The 18,344-nt window shown below is 48.9% G+C and overlaps 1 protein-coding gene across 2 annotated transcripts in view; it reads left to right on the forward strand.

Moving 5' to 3' along the window:
• LOC149984732 (neuropilin-2-like) overlaps window positions 1-18,344 on the forward strand; it is a 432,234-nt gene that overhangs the window by 368,164 nt on the left and 45,726 nt on the right. For both annotated transcript variants that reach the window (XM_090230491.1, XM_090230492.1), the window contains exon 16: window positions 7,809-7,841. In XM_090230491.1, the coding sequence (XP_090086617.1) occupies window positions 7,809-7,841 (33 nt within the window). The remainder of the gene's footprint in view (window positions 1-7,808; window positions 7,842-18,344) is intronic.

Below are 18,344 nucleotides of genomic sequence, written 5' to 3' on the forward strand. Positions count from 1 at the left end.
AGCCAGTGATATCTGGGGGGGGGGTGCATCTCATCAGTTCAAGCCAGAGATATCTGGGGGTGATGCATCTCATCAGTTTAAGCCAGAGCTATCTTGGGGGGATGCATCTCAGCAGTTTAAGCCAGAGATATCTGGGGGGGATGCTTCTTATCAGTTTTAGCCAGAGATATCTGGGGGGGGGGTGCATCTCATCAGTTTAAGCCAGTGATATCTGGGGGGATGCATCTCATCAGTTTTAGCCAGAGATATCTGGGGGGGTGCATCTCATCAGTTTAAGCTAGATATATCTGGGGGTGATATATCTCATCAGTTTAAGCCAGCGATATTTGGGGGTGATTCATCTCATCAGTTTAAGCCAGAGATATCTGGGGGGGGATGCTTCACATCAGTTTAAGCCAGAGATATCTTGGGGGGATGCATCTCATCAGTTTAAGCCAGAGATATCTGGGGGGGATGCATCTCATCAGTTTTAGCCAGAGATATCTGGGGGGGTGCATCTCATCAGTTTAAGCCAGATATATCTGGGGGTGATATATCTCATCAGTTTAAGCCAGAGATATCTGGGGGGGATGCATCTCATCAGTTTAAGCCAGTGATATCTGGGGGGGATGCATCTCACCAGTTTAAGCCAGAGATATCTGGGGGGGGGGGGTGCATCTCATCAGTTTAAGCCAGTGATATCGGGGGGGATGCATCTCATCAGTTTAAGCCAAAGATATCTGGGGGGGATACATCTAATCAGTTTAAGCCAGAGATATCTGCGGGGGGGGGGGAGGGGGGGTGCATCTCATCAGTTTAAGTCAGAGATATCTGGGGGGGGGGTGCATCTAATCAGTTTAAGCCAGAGATATCTGGGGGTCATGCATCTCATCAGTTTAAGCCAGAGATATCTAGGAGGGATTTAATCTCATCAGTGTAAGCCAGACATATCTGGGGGGGTGCATCTCATCAGTTTAAGCCAGATATATCTGGGGGGGATGCATCTCATCAGTTTAAGCCAGAGATATCTGGGGGGGATGCATCTCATCAGTTTAAGACAGAGATATCTGGGGGGGATGCATCTCATCAGTTTAAGCCAGAGATATCGGGGGGGATGCATCTCATCAGTTTAAGCCAGATATATCTGGGGGGGATGCATCTCATCAGTTTAAGCCAGAGATATCTGGGGGGGATGCATCTAATCAGTTTAAGCCAGAGATATCTGGGGGTCATGCATCTCATCAGTTTAAGCCAGAGATATCTAGGAGGGATTTAATCTCATCAGTGTAAGCCAGACATATCTGGGGGGGTGCATCTCATCAGTTTAAGCCAGATATATCTGGGGGGGATGCATCTCATCAGTTTAAGCCAGTGATATCTGGAGGGGATGCATCTCACCAGTTTAAGCCAGAGATATCTGGGGGGGGGGGGTGCATCTCATCAGTTTAAGCCAGTGATATCGGGGGGGATGCATCTCATCAGTTTAAGCCAAAGATATCTGCGGGGGGGGGGGGGGGGGTGCATCTCATCAGTTTAAGTCAGAGATATCTGGGGGGGGGTGCATCTAATCAGTTTAAGCCAGAGATATCTGGGGGTCATGCATCTCATCAGTTTAAGCCAGAGATATCTAGGAGGGATTTAATCTCATCAGTGTAAGCCAGACATATCTGGGGGGGTGCATCTCATCAGTTTAAGCCAGATATATCTGGGGGGGATGCATCTCATCAGTTTAAGCCAGAGATATCTGGGGGGGATGCATCTCATCAGTTTAAGACAGAGATATCTGGGGGGGATGCATCTCATCAGTTTAAGCCAGAGATATCGGGGGGGATGCATCTCATCAGTTTAAGCCAGAGATATCTGGGGGGGGGGGTATCTCATAAGTTTAAGCCAGAGATATCTGCGGGGTGGGGGGTGAATCTCATCAGTTTAAGGCAGATATATCTGGGGGTGATGCATCTCATCAGTTTAAGCCAGAGATATCTGGGGGGGTGCATCTCATCAGTTTAAGCCAGAGATATCTGGGGGGATGCATCTCATCAGTTTAAGCCAGAGATATCTGGGGGGGTGCATCTCATCAGTTTAAGCCAGATATCTCTGGGGGGGATGCATCTAATCAGTTTAGGCTAGAGATATCTGAGGGTGATGCATCTCATCAGTTTAAGCCAGAGATATCTGGGGGGGATGCATCTCACCAGTTTAAGCCAGAGATATCTGGGGGGGAGGTGCATCTCATCAGTTTAAGCCAGTGATATCGGGGGGGATGCATCTCATCAGTTTAAGCCAAAGATATCTGGGGGGGATACATCTAATCAGTTTAAGCCAGAGATATCTGCGGGGGGGGGGGTGCATCTCATCAGTTTAAGTCAGAGATATCTGGGGGGGGTGCATCTAATCAGTTTAAGCAAGAGATATCTGGGGGTCATGCATCTCATCAGTTTAAGCCAGAGATATCTAGGAGGGATGTATCTCATCAGTGTAAGCCAGAGATATCTGGGGGGGGGGGGTGCATCTCATCAGTTTAAGCCAGATATATCTGGGGGTGATGCATCTCATCAGTTTAAGCCAGAGATATCTGGGGGGGATGCATCTCATCAGTTTAAGACAGAGATATCTGGGGGGGATGCATCTCATCAGTTTAAGCCAGAGATATCGGGGGGGATGCATCTCATCAGTTTAAGCCAGAGATATCTGGGGGGGGGGGTATCTCATAAGTTTAAGCCAGAGATATCTGCGGGGCGGGGGGTGCATCTCATCAGTTTAAGGCAGATATATCTGGGGGTGATGCATCTCATCAGTTTAAGCCAGAGATATCTGGGGGGGTGCATCTCATCAGTTTAAGCCAGAGATATCTGGGGGGATGCATCTCATCAGTTTAAGCCAGAGATATCTGGGGGGGTGCATCTCATCAGTTTAAGCCAGTGATATCGGGGGGGATGCATCTCATCAGTTTAAGCCAAAGATATCTGGGGGGGATGCATCTCATCAGTTTAAGCCAGAGATATCTGGGGGGGGGGGGGTGTATCTCATAAGTTTAAGCCAGAGATATCTGCGGGGCGGGGGGGTGCATCTCATCAGTTTAAGCCAGTGATATCTGGGGGTCATGCATCTCATCAGTTTAAGCCAGAGATATCTGGGAGGGATGTATCTCATCAGTGTAAGCCAGAGATATCTGTGGAGGATGCATTTCATCAGTTTAAGCCAGAGATATCTGGGGGGCGGGGGGTGCATCTCATCAGTTTAAGCCAGATATATCTGGGGGTGATGCATCTCATCAGTTTAAGCCAGAGATATCTGGGGGAGGGTGCATCTCATCAGTTTAAGCCAGAGATATCTGGGGGGATGCATCTCATCAGTCTAAGCCAGAGATATCTGGGGGGGTGCATCTCATCAGTTTAAGCCAGATATATCTGGGGGGGATGCATCTCATCAGTTTAAGCCAGAGATATCTGGGGGTGATGCATCTAATCAGTTTAAGCCAGAGATATCTGCAGGGGGGGGGGTGCATCTCATCAGTTTGTCAGAGATATCTGGGGGGATGCATCTCATCAGTTTAAGCCAGAGATATCTGGGGGGATGCATCTCATCAGTTTAAGCCAGAGATATCTGGGGGGGTGTATCTCATCAGTTTAAGCCAGAGATATCTGGGGGGGATGAAACTCATCAGTTTAAGCCAGAGATATCTGGGGGGATGCATCTTATCCCACTGCATCCATCTTTTCATCTTGATGGAAGATGGAAAGATGAGACTCTCTTGTCGGTTGTTTTTCTCTAGGCCCACAGGCCTCACAAGACTTGTCTGAAGGTCCCCGGTGCTGAAAACATGTATGGAAGTAAAGTACATATGGAGACTGTTTACTTCATAATATTAAATAAATGTAAAAATAAAGATGTTTCCTGATCTTTCTTATATCGATACTTCAGAACAAACTTACTTTAGATTTTTTCCTTTACATTTTTAGGTTATATTTCATTGGTGTTTCTGATCCACTGGTTGACCTTTTCTTGTGGCAGCAGGTCACACATTTTTCTGATAGGACACTGGGCTATTTTGCTTAATAGATACAGGAGTTTTTCCAAATTTGATTTGTGTTTCATTTCTTTGTGGATCTGTGTAATTCAAGGGAAATATGTGTCTCTAATACGGTCGTACAGTTTCCACCTCATTTTGTGGACAGTGTTGAGAGCCAGGTTTGCCTCTCTCAATAGCAAGGCTATGCTCACTGAGTCTGTACATAGTTATGTTTTTTGTTTGTTTGGGTCAGTCACAGTGGTCAGGTTTTCTGCCACTGTGTACTCTCTGTTTAGGGCCAAATAGCATTCAAGTTTGATCTGTTTTTGCTTGATTCTTTCCAATGTTTCAAATAATTATCTTTTTGTTTTCTCATGATTTGGTTGGGTCTAATTGTGTTGCTGTCCTGGGGAGTTTCTTTGTGATGGCATCACTTTCCTTTAGGTGGTTGTGGAATTTAACAGCTCTTTTCTGGACTTATATAATTCTGCTCTACGTGCATTATTTGGGGGTTTTGCTTTGTACTCTGGGGATACTTGGGGGTTTGTTGCTATTTGTGAATTATTGGTTGGTGAGTGGATCCCAGACCTTATAGCCATAGATAGTAATGTAACTTCAATGTACAACACTCCTTCCGTGGCCTCCACCTGCTCTTAAACGCTAGTTAAACCAAATGCATGCTTTTCAACCGTTCGCTGCCTGCACCCGCACGTCCGACTAGCATCACCACCCTGGATGGTTCCGACCTAGAATATGTGGACATCTTTAAGTACCTAGGTGTCTGGCTAGACTGCAAACTCTCCTTCCAGACTATATCAAACATCTCCAATCTAAAATCAAATCTAGAGTCGGCTTTCTATTCTGCAACAAAGCCTCCTTCACTCACGCCGCCAAACTTACCCTCGTAAAACTGACCATCCTACCGATCCTCGACTTCGACGATGTCATTTAGAAAATAGCTTCCAATACTCTACTCAGCAAACTGGATGCAGTTTATCACAGTGCCATCCGTTTTGTCACCAAAGCACCTTATACCAACCACCACTGCGACCTGTATGCTCTAGTCGGCTGGCCCTCGCTACATGTTCGTCGCCAGACCCACTGGTTCCAGGTCATCTACAAGTCTATGCTAGGTAAAGCTCCGCCTTATCTCAGTTCACTGGTCACGATGGCAACATCCACCCGTAGCACGCGCTCCAGAAGGTGTATCTCACTGATCATCCCTAAAGCCAACACCTCATTTGGCCGCCTTTCCTTCTAGTTCTCTGCTGCCTGTGACTGGAATGAATTGCAAAAATCTCTGAAGTTGGAGAATTTTTATCTCCCTCACCAACTTTAAACATCTGCTATCTGAGCAGCTAACCGATCACTGCAGCTGTACATAGTCCATCTGTAAATAGCCCACCCAATTTACCTACCTCATCCCCATACTGTTTTTATTTTATTTACTTTTCTGCTCTTTTGCACACCAGTATCTCTACCTGCACATGTTCATCTGATCATTTATCACTCCAGTGTTAATCTGCTAAATTGTAATTATTCGCCTACCTCCTCATGCCTTTTGCACACAATGAATATAGATTCTTTTTTTTCTACTATGTTATTGACTTGTTTATTGTTTACTCCATGTGTAACTCTGTGTTGCTGTCTGATCACACTGCAATGCTTTATCTTGGTCAGGTCGCAGTTGCAAATGAGAACTTGTTCTCAACTAGCCTACCTGGTTAAATAAAGGTGAAATAAAAAAAATAAAAAAAAAACTGATTTAAGTATTTTTAGTCCGATCCTAATTGGTATGTTGAATTTTATGTTCCTTTTGATGGCATAGAATGCCCTTCTTGCCTTGTCTCTCAGATCGTTCACAGTCTGGGAGGGTGTCTCCCTGTTCTCGAAGGGTGTCTCGCTGGTCTGGGAGGGTGTCTCGCTGGTCTGGGAGGGTGTCCCCCTGGTCTGGGAGGGTGTCTTGCTGGTCTGGGAGGGTGTCTATTGTTCCTATGTGAGGTGCTTGGGCTCTCTCTCACACAAACACACTCTCTCACGATCTCTCTCCCTTTCTCTCACACTCTCTGTCAAGTTCACACCGGAGAAAAAGAAGAAGGAAAGATCTACTAGAAAGTAGGCCACACAACGCCCCTGGGCTTCCATCCTAATCTATGTTTCAATTCATCCTTCTTCCTCTCCTCCTTCTCTTCTCTCTCTCATCCTTCTATTCCTCCTCTTCTCCCTCTCTCCACCTTCTCTCCTCCCTCTCTTCCTTCTCTCCTCTCTCTTATTCCTCTCCCCATTCTCTCCTCCCTCTTATTCCTCTCCTCCTCTTCTCCCTCTCTTCCTTCTCTCCCTCTTCTCCATCTCCCCCTTCTCTTCTCCCTCTCCTCCTTCTCTTCTCCCTCTCCTCCTTCTCTTCTCCCTCTCTTCCTTATCTCCCTCTCCTCCCTCTTATTCCTCTCCTCCTTCTCTTCTCCCTCTCCTCCTTCTCTTCTCCCTCTCCTCCTTTTCTCCTCCCTCTTCTCCCTCTCCCCCTTCTCTCCTCCCTCTTATTCCTCTCCTTCTCTCCACCTTGACTCCTCCTTCTTCTCCCTCTCCCCCTTCTCTCCTCCCTCTTATTCCTCTCCTCCTTCTCTTCTCCCTCTTCTCCCTCTCCCCCTTCTCTCCTCCCTCTTCTCCCTCTCCCCCTTCTCTCCTCCTTCTTATTCCTCTCCTCCTTCTCCTCCTACTCCTCTTCTCCCTCTCTTCCTTCTCTCCTCCTCCTCCTCTTCTCCATCTCCCCCTTCTCTCCTCCCTCTCTCCTCCCTCTCCTCCATCTCTCCTCCTTCTCTTCTCCTTCTCTTCTCTTCCCTCTCCTCATTCTCTTCTCCATCTCCCCCTTCTCTCCTCCCTCTCTCCTCCCTCTCCTCCTTCTCTTCTCCTTCTCTTCTCTTCCCTCTCCTCATTCTCTTCTCCATCTCCCCCTTCTCTCCTCCCTCTCCTCCATCTCACCTCCTTCTCTTCTCCTTCTCTTCTCTTCCCTCTCCTCATTGTCTTCTCCCTCTCCTCTTTTTTTTTTTGGTAAACAGAGAGGAGACTGCTGTCAGAAGAAATTACTAGACAGACTCACTCCCTGCCAGATGCAGTACAGGAGGGTTAATTATTGACACGGACATCAGGCAACCCAGTCAGTCAGTCAGTCAGCCTGCCAAGAGAACCCCCCTGTCTCTGTCTCTGTCTCTGCTGGTTAATTTTCTCAACATTCCATAATTCCAACCGTTCTGATTAAGCCTTCTATGTTCCTTCTATGTTCCCTCAGCCCCCCCCCCCCCCATCTTCCTCTCTCCTCTGAGTCTCACCTTCCTATCTCCTCTCAGTCTCACCTCCTTCTCTCCTCTCAGTCTCACCTTCCTCTCTCCTCTCAGTCTCATCTCCCTCTCTCTTCTCAGTCTCACCTTCCTCTCTCCTCTCAGTCTCATCTCCCTCTCTCTTCTCAGTCTCACCTTCTTCTCTCCTCTCAGTCTCACCTTCTCTCCTCTCAGTCTCACCTTCTCATCTCCCTCTCTCTTCTCAGTCTCACCTTCTTCTCTCCTCTCAGTCTCATCTCCCTCTCTCCTCTCAGTTTAATCTTCCTCTCTTAACGAGTCTGGGAGCCATTAGTTCACCCTTATAATACTCACTAAAACACGGCTAACACACTGAGGAAGAATGCCTGTCTGTCCTCTCCTTACCTGATTCCCACTGGGGCCAGTAATTGTTGACAAGTGTCATTCATCACATGCATACCATCATCTGTCCATTTGATTTCTTTATTTGATTAATAAAAATGTATTCCTTCTTTTATCTCTTCCAGAGCCCTTCGCTGCATTCCCTCCAGACATGACTGGTGAGTTGTCCTCGTCTTTGACTACTTCCTGTTTCCTGTGCGAACATTTGTCTACTTCCCGTCTGAATGTTTGTTGCTTTCTGCTTGTTTCTCCGTCCAGCTTGCAGTGCACTCTGGTCCATGGACACACATTTAACTGATTCTATTTAACTGGTTCTATTTGGTGTCGAACTACACTGAGTGTACAAAACAAATATTGCCTTGCACCTGCTTTCAACCTCAGAACAGCCTCAATCCTTTGGGGCATTGACTCCACAAGGTGTCGAAAGCGTTCCACAGGGATGCTGGCCCATGTTGACTCCAACGCTTCCCACAGTTGCGTCCAGTTGTCTGGATGTCCTTTGGGTGCTGGACCATTCTTGATACACACAGGAAACTGTTGAGCGTGAAAAACCCAGCGGCGTTGCAGTTCTTGACACAAACCGGTGACCCTGACACCTTCTACCATACCCCATGTTCAAAGGTACCTACTACCATACCCCGTTCAAAGGTACCTACTACCGTACCCCATGTTCAAAGGTACCTACTACCGTACCCCATGTTCAAAGGTACCTACTACCGTACCCCGTTCAAAGGCACCTACTACCATACCCCGTTCAAAGACACCTACTACCATACCCCGTTCAAAGGCACCTACTACCATACCCTGTTCAAAGACACCTACTACCATACCCCGTTCAAAGGCACCTACTACCATACCCCGTTCAAAGGCACCTACTACCATACCCTGTTCAAAGGCACCTACTACCGTACCCTGTTCAAAGACACCTACTACCATACCCCGTTCAAAGGTACCTACTACCGTACCCTGTTCAGACACCTACTACCATACCCCGTTCAAAGGCACCTACTACCGTACCCTGTTCAAAGGCACCTACTACCATACCCCGTTCAAAGGCACCTACTACCATACCCCGTTCAAAGGCACCTACTACCATACCCCGTTCAAAGGTACCTACTACCATACCCCGTTCAAAGGTACCTACTACCATACCCTGTTCAAAGGCACCTACTACCATACCCCGTTCAAAGACACCTACTACCATACCCCGTTCAAAGGCACCTACTACCGTACCCTGTTCAAAGGCACCTACTACCGTACCCTGTTCAAAGACACCTACTACCATACCCCGTTCAAATGCACCTACTACCATACCCCGTTCAAAGGCACCTACTACCGTACCCTGTTCAAAGACACCTACTACCATACCCTGTTCAAAGGTACCTACTACCGTACCCTGTTCAAAGACACCTACTACCATACCCTGTTCAAAGGTACCTACTACCGTACCCTGTTCAAAGACACCTACCACCGTACCCTGTTCAAAGGTACCTACTACCATACCCCGTTCAAAGGTACCTACCACCGTAGCCGTTTCAAAGGTACCTACCACCGTAGCCGTTTCAAAGGTACCTAATACCATACCCTGTTCAAAGGCGCTTCAATATTTTGTCTTGCCCATTCACCCTCTGAATGGCTCACGTACACAATCCATGTCTCAATTGTCTCAGAGCTTTAAAATCCTTCTGTAACCCGTCTCCTCCTCTTCATCTGTAACCCGTCCCCTCCTCTTCATCTGTAACCCGTCTCCTCCTCTTCATCTGTAACCCGTCTCCTCCTCTTCATCTGTAACCCGTCTCCTCCTCTTCATCTGTAACCCGTCTCCACCTCTTCATCTATAACCCGTCTCCTCCTCTTCATCTGTAACCCGTCTCCTCCTCTTCATCTGTAACCCGTCTCCTCCTCTTCATCTGTAACCCGTCTCCTCCTCTTCATCTGTAACCCGTCTCCTCCTCTTCATCTGTAACCCGTCTCCTCCCCTTCATCTGTAACCCGTCTCCTCCCCTTCATCTGTAACCCGTCTCCTCCTCTTCATCTGTAACCCGTCTCCTCCTCTTCATCTGTAACCCGTCTCCTCCTCTTCGTCTGTAACCCGTCTCCTCCTCTTCATCTGTAACCCGTCTCCTCCTCTTCATCTGTAACCCGTCTCCACCTCTTCATCTGTAACCCGTCTCCTCCTCTTCATCTTTAACCCGTCTCCTCCTCTTCATCTGTAACCCGTCTCCTCCTCTTCATCTGTAACCCGTCTCCTCCTTTTCATCTGTAACCCGTCTCCTCCTCTTCATCTGTAACCCGTCTCCTCCTCTTCATCTGTAACCCGTCTCCTCCTCTTCATCTGTAACCCGTCTCCTCCCCTTCGTCTACACTGATTGGAGTGGATTTAACACGTGATGTCAATAAGGGATCATAGCTTTTACCTGGTCGTGGAAAGAGCGAAAAATCCCCACAAAAATCACGTCAGTTTAATGAAACAGAACACAAACTCTTCTTCCGGTCGAGGTGTGGTTGGAATCGGCTGTGTTCCGCTGGTATCAGGATGTACCAACATGTTGCATCCCAGCATTATGAGCACAGCATGTGTCCCCTGCATGTCTGAGGTCCATTCTATGTGTCCCCTGCATGTCTGAGGTCATGCATCCGTTCTATACCCTTCTGTACATATTAAAAAGGTGAACCGAATAATGCAGAAACACCTCATGATACCCTGTTATGATCTCCCGTCCTTCAGCACAACGCAGAAGTGCTACTTGTTATTCCGTTGTGTTGTTAAACTCAGAGAGGGTGGTGTCATTGAGTACATGCACAATAATACGATTATTGCAGAATATTTAGATTCATCTAATCGTTTTGATTTAAACGTTTATCTATGCATTGCATTGCAAGCATAATTTTTTCCCCTTAATAATCCTGTTTACTTGGAGGCAACTGAAATCACGCTACCTGATGGGAATTTGATAAAAATGTATTCCTTCTTTGCACAGCAACCATGTTATTTTGGAGGACGCCATTTTAATTTTGAGTTCAGACATAAACAGTTGGTTTGTGAAAACTATTTCAAAGATAAAGACTTTTCACCCCCCCCCCCCCCCCCCCTGGAAAGAAATGTGACCAGTCAAAGCCATGTAGCCATCTCTCCCTCTATCCGTTTAATTTAAATGTGGAGAATAACAACAGTCCGATGTGTCATCATCCCTCACTGCCGTCACCGCGTCTGAATTCAGCACCATACACGGAGTCTCCCTCCTCTCTTCTATTCTACACGGAGTCTCCCTCCTCCCTTCTATTCTACACGGAGTCTCCCTCCTCCCTTCTATTCTACACGGAGTCTCCCTCCTCCCTTCTATTCTACACGGAGTCTCCCTCCTCTCTTCTATTCTACACGGAGTCTCCCTCCTCTCTTCTATTCTACACGGAGTCTCCCTCCTCTCTTCTATTCTACACGGAGTCTCCCTCCTCTCTTCTATTCTACACGGAGTCTCCCTCCTCCCTTCTATTCTACACGGAATTTCCCTCCTCCCTTTTATTCTACACAGGGTCTCCCTCCTCTCTTCTATTCTACACGGAGTCTCCCTACTCTCTTCTATTCTACACGGAGTCTCCCTCCTCCCTTCTATTCTACACAGGGTCTCCCTCCTCTCTTCTATTCTACACGGAGTCTACCTCCTCTCTTCTATTCTACACGGATTCTCCCTCATCTCTTCTATTCTACACGGAGTCTCCCTCCTCTCTTCTATTCTACACGGAGTCTCCCTCCTCTCTTCTATTCTACACGGAGTCTCCCTCCTCCCTCCTCTCTTCTATTCTACACAGAGTCTCCCTCTCTTCAAGAGAGTCTCCCTCCTCCCTCCTCTCTTCTATTCTACACGGAGTCTCCCTCCTCCCTCCTCTCTTCTATTCTACACAGAGTCTCCCTCCTCACACCTCTCTTCTATTCTACACGGAGTCTCCCTCTTTTCAAGAGAGTCTCCCTCCTCCCTCCTCTCTTCTATTCTACACGGAGTCTCCCTCCTCCCTCCTCTCTTCTATTCTACACGGAGTCTCCCTCCTCTCTTCTATTCTACAAGGAGTCTCCCTCCTCCCTCCTCTCTTCTATTCTACACGGAGACTCCCTCTCTTCAAGAGAGTCTCCCTCCTCCCTCCTCTCTTCTATTCTACACGGAGTCTCCCTCCTCCCTCCTCTCTTCTATTCTACACGGAGTCTCCCTCCTCTCTTCAAGAGAGTCTCCCTCCTCTCTTCTATTCTACACGGAGTCTCCCTACTCTCTTGAAGAGAGTCTCCCTCCTCTCTTCTATTCTACACGGAGTCTCTATCCTCCCTCCTCTCTTCTATTCTACACGGAGTCTCCCTCTCTTCAAGAGAGTCCCCCTCCTCCCTCCTCTCTTCTATTCTACACGGAGTCTTCCTCCTCCCTCCTCTCTTCTTGTCTACACGGAGTCTCCCTCCTCTCTTCAAGAGAGTCTCCCTCCTCTCTTCTATTCTACACGGAGTCTCCCTCCTCCCTCCTCTCTTTTATTCTACACGGAGTCTCCCTCCTCCCTCCTCTCTTCTATTCTACACGGAGTCTCCCTCCTCCCTCCTCTCTTCTATTCTACACGGAGTCTCCCTCTCTTCAAGAGAGTCTCCCTCCTCCCTCCTCTCTTCTATTCTACACGGAGTCTTCCTCCTCTATTCTATTCTACACGGAGTCTCCCTCCTCCCTCCTCTCTTCTATTCTACACGGAGTCTCCCTCCTCCCTTCTCTCTTCTATTCTACACAGAGTCTTCCTCCTCTATTCTATTCTACACGGAGTCTCCCTCCTACCTCCTCTCTTCTATTCTACACGGACTCTCCCTCCTCCCTCCTCTCTTCTATTCTACACGGAGTCTCCCTCCTCCTTCCTCTCTTCTATTCTACACAGTCTCCCTCCCCCCTCCTCTCTTCTATTCTACATGGAGTCTCCCTCCTCCCTCCTCTCTTCTATTCTACACGGAGTCTCCCTCTCTTCAAGAGAGTCTCCCTCCTCCCTCCTCTCTTCTATTCTACACGGAGTCTCCCTCCTCCCTCCTCTCTTCTATTCTACACGGAGTCTCCCTCCTCTCTTCAAGAGAGTCTCCCTCCTCTCTTCTATTCTACACGGAGTCTCCCTCCTCCCTCCTCTCTTCTATTCTACACGGAGTGTCCCTCCTCTCTTCTATTCTACACGGAGTCTCCCTCCTCTCTTCTATTCTACACGGAGTCTCCCTACTCTCTTGAAGAGAGTCTCCCTCCTCTCTTCTATTCTACATGGAGTCTCCCTCCTCCCTCCTCTCTTCTATTCTACACGGAGTCTCCCTCTCTTCAAGAGAGTCTCCCTCCTCCCTCCTCTCTTCTATTCTACACGGAGTCTCTCTCCTCCCTCCTCTCTTCTATTCTACACGGAGTCTCCCTCCTCCCTCCTCTCTTCTATTCTACACAGAGTCTTCCTCCTCTATTCTATTCTACACGGAGTCTCCCTCCTCCCTCCTCTCTTCTATTCTACACGGAGTCTCCCTCCTCCCTCCTCTCTTCTATTCTACACAGAGTCTTCCTCCTCTATTCTATTCTACACGGAGTCTCCCTCCTCCCTCCTCTCTTCTATTCTACACGGAGTCTCCCTCCTCCCTCCTCTCTTCTATTCTACACGGAGTCTCCCTCCTCCTTCCTCTCTTCTATTCTACACAGTCTCCCTCCCCCTACTCTCTTCTATTCTACATGGAGTCTCCCTCCTCCCTCCTCTCTTCTATTCTACACAGAGTCTTCCTCCTCTATTCTATTCTACACGGAGTCTCCCTCCTCCCTCCTCTCTTCTATTCTACACGGAGTCTCCCTCCTCCCTCCTCTCTTCTATTCTACACGGAGTCTCCCTCCTCCTTCCTCTCCTCTATTCTACACAGTCTCCCTCCCCCCTCCTCTCTTCTATTCTACATGGAGTCTCCCTCCTCCCTCCTCTCTTCTATTCTACACGGAGTCTCCCTCTCTTCAAGAGAGTCTCCCTCCTCCCTCCTCTCTTCTATTCTACACGGAGTCTCCCTCCTCCCTCCTCTCTTCTATTCTACACGGAGTCTCCCTCCTCTCTTCAAGAGAGTCTCCCTCCTCTCTTCTATTCTACACGGAGTCTCCCTCCTCCCTCCTCTCTTCTATTCTACACGGAGTGTCCCTCCTCTCTTCTATTCTACACGGAGTCTCCCTCCTCTCTTCTATTCTTCACGGAGTCTCCCTACTCTCTTGAAGAGAGTCTCCCTCCTCTCTTCTATTCTACATGGAGTCTCCCTCCTCCCTCCTCTATTCTATTCTACACGGAGTCTCCCTCCTCCCTCCTCTATTCTATTCTACACGGAGTCTCCCTCCTCCCTCCTCTCTTCTATTCTACACGGAGTCTCCCTCCTCCCTCCTCTCTTCTATTCTACACGGAGTCTCCCTCCTCCTTCCTCTCTTCTATTCTACACAGTCTCCCTCCCCCCTCCTCTCTTCTATTCTACATGGAGTCTCCCTCCTCTCTTCAAGAGAGTCTCCCTCCTCTCTTCTATTCTACACGGAGTCTCCCTCCTCCCTCCTCTCTTCTATTCTACACGGAGTCTCCCTCTCTTCAAGAGAGTCTCCCTCCTCCCTCCTCTCTTCTATTCTACACGGAGTCTTCCTCCTCTATTCTATTCTACACGGAGTCTCCCTCCTCCCTCCTCTCTTCTATTCTACACGGAGTCTCCCTCCTCCCTCCTCTCTTCTATTCTACACAGAGTCTTCCTCCTCTATTCCATTCTACATGGAGTCTCCCTCCTCCCTCCTCTCTTCTATTCTACACGGAGTCTCCCTCTCTTCAAGAGAGTCTCCCTCCTCCCTCCTCTCTTCTATTCTACACGGAGTCTCCCTCCTCCCTCCTCTCTTCTATTCTACACGGAGTCTCCCTCCTCTCTTCAAGAGAGTCTCCCTCCTCTCTTCTATTCTACACGGAGTCTCCCTCCTCCCTCCTCTCTTCTATTCTACACGGAGTGTCCCTCCTCTCTTCTATTCTACACGGAGTCTCCCTCCTCTCTTCTATTCTACACGGAGTCTCCCTACTCTCTTGAAGAGAGTCTCCCTCCTCTCTTCTATTCTACATGGAGTCTCCCTCCTCCCTCCTCTCTTCTATTCTACACGGAGTCTCTCTCCTCCCTCCTCTCTTCTATTCTACACGGAGTCTCCCTCCTCCCTCCTCTCTTCTATTCTACACAGAGTCTTCCTCCTCTATTCTATTCTACACGGAGTCTCCCTCCTCCCTCCTCTCTTCTATTCTACACGGAGTCTCCCTCCTCCCTCCTCTCTTCTATTCTACACAGAGTCTTCCTCCTCTATTCTATTCTACACGGAGTCTCCCTCCTCCCTCCTCTCTTCTATTCTACACGGAGTCTCCCTCCTCCCTCCTCTCTTCTATTCTACACGGAGTCTCCCTCCTCCCTCCTCTCTTCTATTCTACACAGTCTCCCTCCCCCCTACTCTCTTCTATTCTACATGGAGTCTCCCTCCTCCCTCCTCTCTTCTATTCTACACGGAGTCTCCCTCTCTTCAAGAGAGTCTCCCTCCTCCCTCCTCTCTTCTATTCTACACGGAGTCTCCCTCCTCCCTCCTCTCTTCTATTCTACACGGAGTCTCCCTCCTCTCTTCAAGAGAGTCTCCCTCCTCTCTTCTATTCTACACGGAGTCTCCCTCCTCCCTCCTCTCTTCTATTCTACACGGAGTGTCCCTCCTCTCTTCTATTCTACACGGAGTCTCCCTCCTCTCTTCTATTCTACACGGAGTCTCCCTACTCTCTTGAAGAGAGTCTCCCTCCTCTCTTCTATTCTACATGGAGTCTCCCTCCTCCCTCCTCTCTTCTATTCTACACGGAGTCTCCCTCTCTTCAAGAGAGTCTCCCTCCTCCCTCCTCTCTTCTATTCTACACGGAGTCTCCCTCTCTTCAAGAGAGTCTCCCTCCTCCCTCCTCTCTTCTATTCTACACGGAGTCTCCCTCCTCTCTTCTATTCTACACGGAGTCTCCCTCCTCCCTCCTCTCTTCTATTCTACATGGAGTCTCCCTCCTCTCTTCTATTCTACACGGAGTCTCCCTCCTCTCTTCTATTCTACACGGAGTCTCCCTCCTCTCTTCTATTCTACACGGAGTCTCCCTACTCTCTTGAAGAGAGTCTCCCTCCTCTCTTCTATTCTACATGGAGTCTCCCTCCTCCCTCCTCTCTTCTATTCTACACGGAGTCTCCCTCTCTTCAAGAGAGTCTCCCTCCTCCCTCCTCTCTTCTATTCTACACGGAGTCTTCCTCCTCTATTCTATTCTACACGGAGTCTCCCTCCTCCCTCCTCTCTTCTATTCTACACGGAGTCTCCCTCCTCCCTCCTCTCTTCTATTCTACACGGAGTCTCCCTCCTCCCTCCTCTCTTCTATTCTACACGGAGTCTCCCTCCTCCCTCCTCTCTTCTATTCTACACGGAGTCTCCCTCCTCTCTTCAAGAGAGTCTCCCTCCTCTCTTCTAGTCTACACGGAGTCTCCCTCCTCCCTCCTCTCTTCTATTCTACACGGAGTCTCCCTCTCTTCAAGAGAGTCTCCCTCCTCCCTCCTCTCTTCTATTCTACACGGAGTCTTCCTCCTCTATTCTTTTCTACACGGAGTCTCCCTCCTCCCTCCTCTCTTCTATTCTACACGGAGTCTCCCTCCTCCCTCCTCTCTTCTATTCTACACAGAGTCTTCCTCCTCTATTCTATTCTACACGGAGTCTCCCTCCTCCCTCCTCTCTTCTATTCTACACGGAGTCTCCCTCCTCCCTCCTCTCTTCTATTCTACACGGAGTCTCCCTTCTCCTTCCTCTCTTCTATTCTACACAGTCTCCCTCCCCCCTCCTCTCTTCTATTCTACATGGAGTCTCCCTCCTCCCTCCTCTCTTCTATTCTACACGGAGTCTCCCTCTCTTCAAGAGAGTCTCCCTCCTCCCTCCTCTCTTCTATTCTACACGGAGTCTCCCTCCTCCCTCCTCTCTTCTATTCTACACGGAGTCTCCCTCCTCTCTTCAAGAGAGTCTCCCTCCTCTCTTCTCTTCTACACGGAGTCTCCCTCCTCCCTCCTCTCTTCTATTCTACACGGAGTCTCCCTCCTCCCTCCTCTCTTCTATTCTACACGGAGTCTCCCTCTCTTCAAGAGAGTCTCCCTCCTCCCTCCTCTCTTCTATTCTACACAGTCTTCCTCCTCTATTCTATTCTACACGGAGTCTCCCTCCTCCCTCCTCTCTTCTATTCTACACGGAGTCTCCCTCCTCCCTCCTCTCTTCTATTCTACACAGAGTCTTCCTCCTCTATTCTATTCTACACGGAGTCTCCCTCCTCCCTCCTCTCTTCTATTCTACACGGAGTCTCCCTCCTCCCTCCTCTCTTCTATTCTACACGGAGTCTCCCTCCTCCTTCCTCTCTTCTATTCTACACAGTCTCCCTCCCCCCTCCTCTCTTCTATTCTACATGGAGTCTCCCTCCTCCCTCCTCTCTTCTATTCTACACGGAGTCTCCCTCTCTTCAAGAGAGTCTCCCTCCTCCCTCCTCTCTTCTATTCTACACGGAGTCTTCCTCCTCTATTCTATTCTACACGGAGTCTCCCTCCTCCCTCCTCTCTTCTATTCTACACGGAGTCTCCCTCCTCCCTCCTCTCTTCTATTCTACACGGAGTCTCCCTCCTCCCTCCTCTCTTCTATTCTACACGGAGTCTCCCTCCTCCCTCCTCTCTTCTATTCTACACGGAGTCTCCCTCCTCTCTTCAAGAGAGTCTCCCTCCTCTCTTCTAGTCTACACGGAGTCTCCCTCCTCCCTCCTCTCTTCTATTCTACACGGAGTCTCCCTCTCTTCAAGAGAGTCTCCCTCCTCCCTCCTCTCTTCTATTCTACACGGAGTCTTCCTCCTCTATTCTTTTCTACACGGAGTCTCCCTCCTCCCTCCTCTCTTCTATTCTACACGGAGTCTCCCTCCTCCCTCCTCTCTTCTATTCTACACAGAGTCTTCCTCCTCTATTCTATTCTACACGGAGTCTCCCTCCTCCCTCCTCTCTTCTATTCTACACGGAGTCTCCCTCCTCCCTCCTCTCTTCTATTCTACACGGAGTCTCCCTCCTCCTTCCTCTCTTCTATTCTACACAGTCTCCCTCCCCCCTCCTCTCTTCTATTCTACATGGAGTCTCCCTCCTCCCTCCTCTCTTCTATTCTACACGGAGTCTCCCTCTCTTCAAGAGAGTCTCCCTCCTCCCTCCTCTCTTCTATTCTACACGGAGTCTCCCTCCTCCCTCCTCTCTTCTATTCTACACGGAGTCTCCCTCCTCCCTCCTCTCTTCTATTCTACACGGAGTCTCCCTCCTCTCTTCAAGAGAGTCTCCCTCCTCTCTTCTATTCTACACGGAGTCTCCCTCCTCCCTCCTCTCTTCTATTCTACACGGAGTCTCCTTCCTCTCTTCAAGAGAGTCTCCCTCCTCTCTTCTATTCTACACGGAGTCTCCCTCCTCCCTCCTCTCTTCGATTCTACACGGAGTCTCCCTCTCTTCAAGAGAGTCTCCCTCCTCCCTCCTCTCTTCTATTCTACACAGTCTTCCTCCTCTATTCTATTCTACACGGAGTCTCCCTCCTCCCTCCTCTCTTCTATTCTACACGGAGTCTCCCTCCTCCCTC

This window comes from Oncorhynchus mykiss, chromosome 3 (genome assembly GCF_057628025.1).
Source record: "Oncorhynchus mykiss isolate SJ-2025 chromosome 3, ASM5762802v1, whole genome shotgun sequence".
NCBI lineage: Eukaryota > Metazoa > Chordata > Actinopteri > Salmoniformes > Salmonidae > Oncorhynchus > Oncorhynchus mykiss.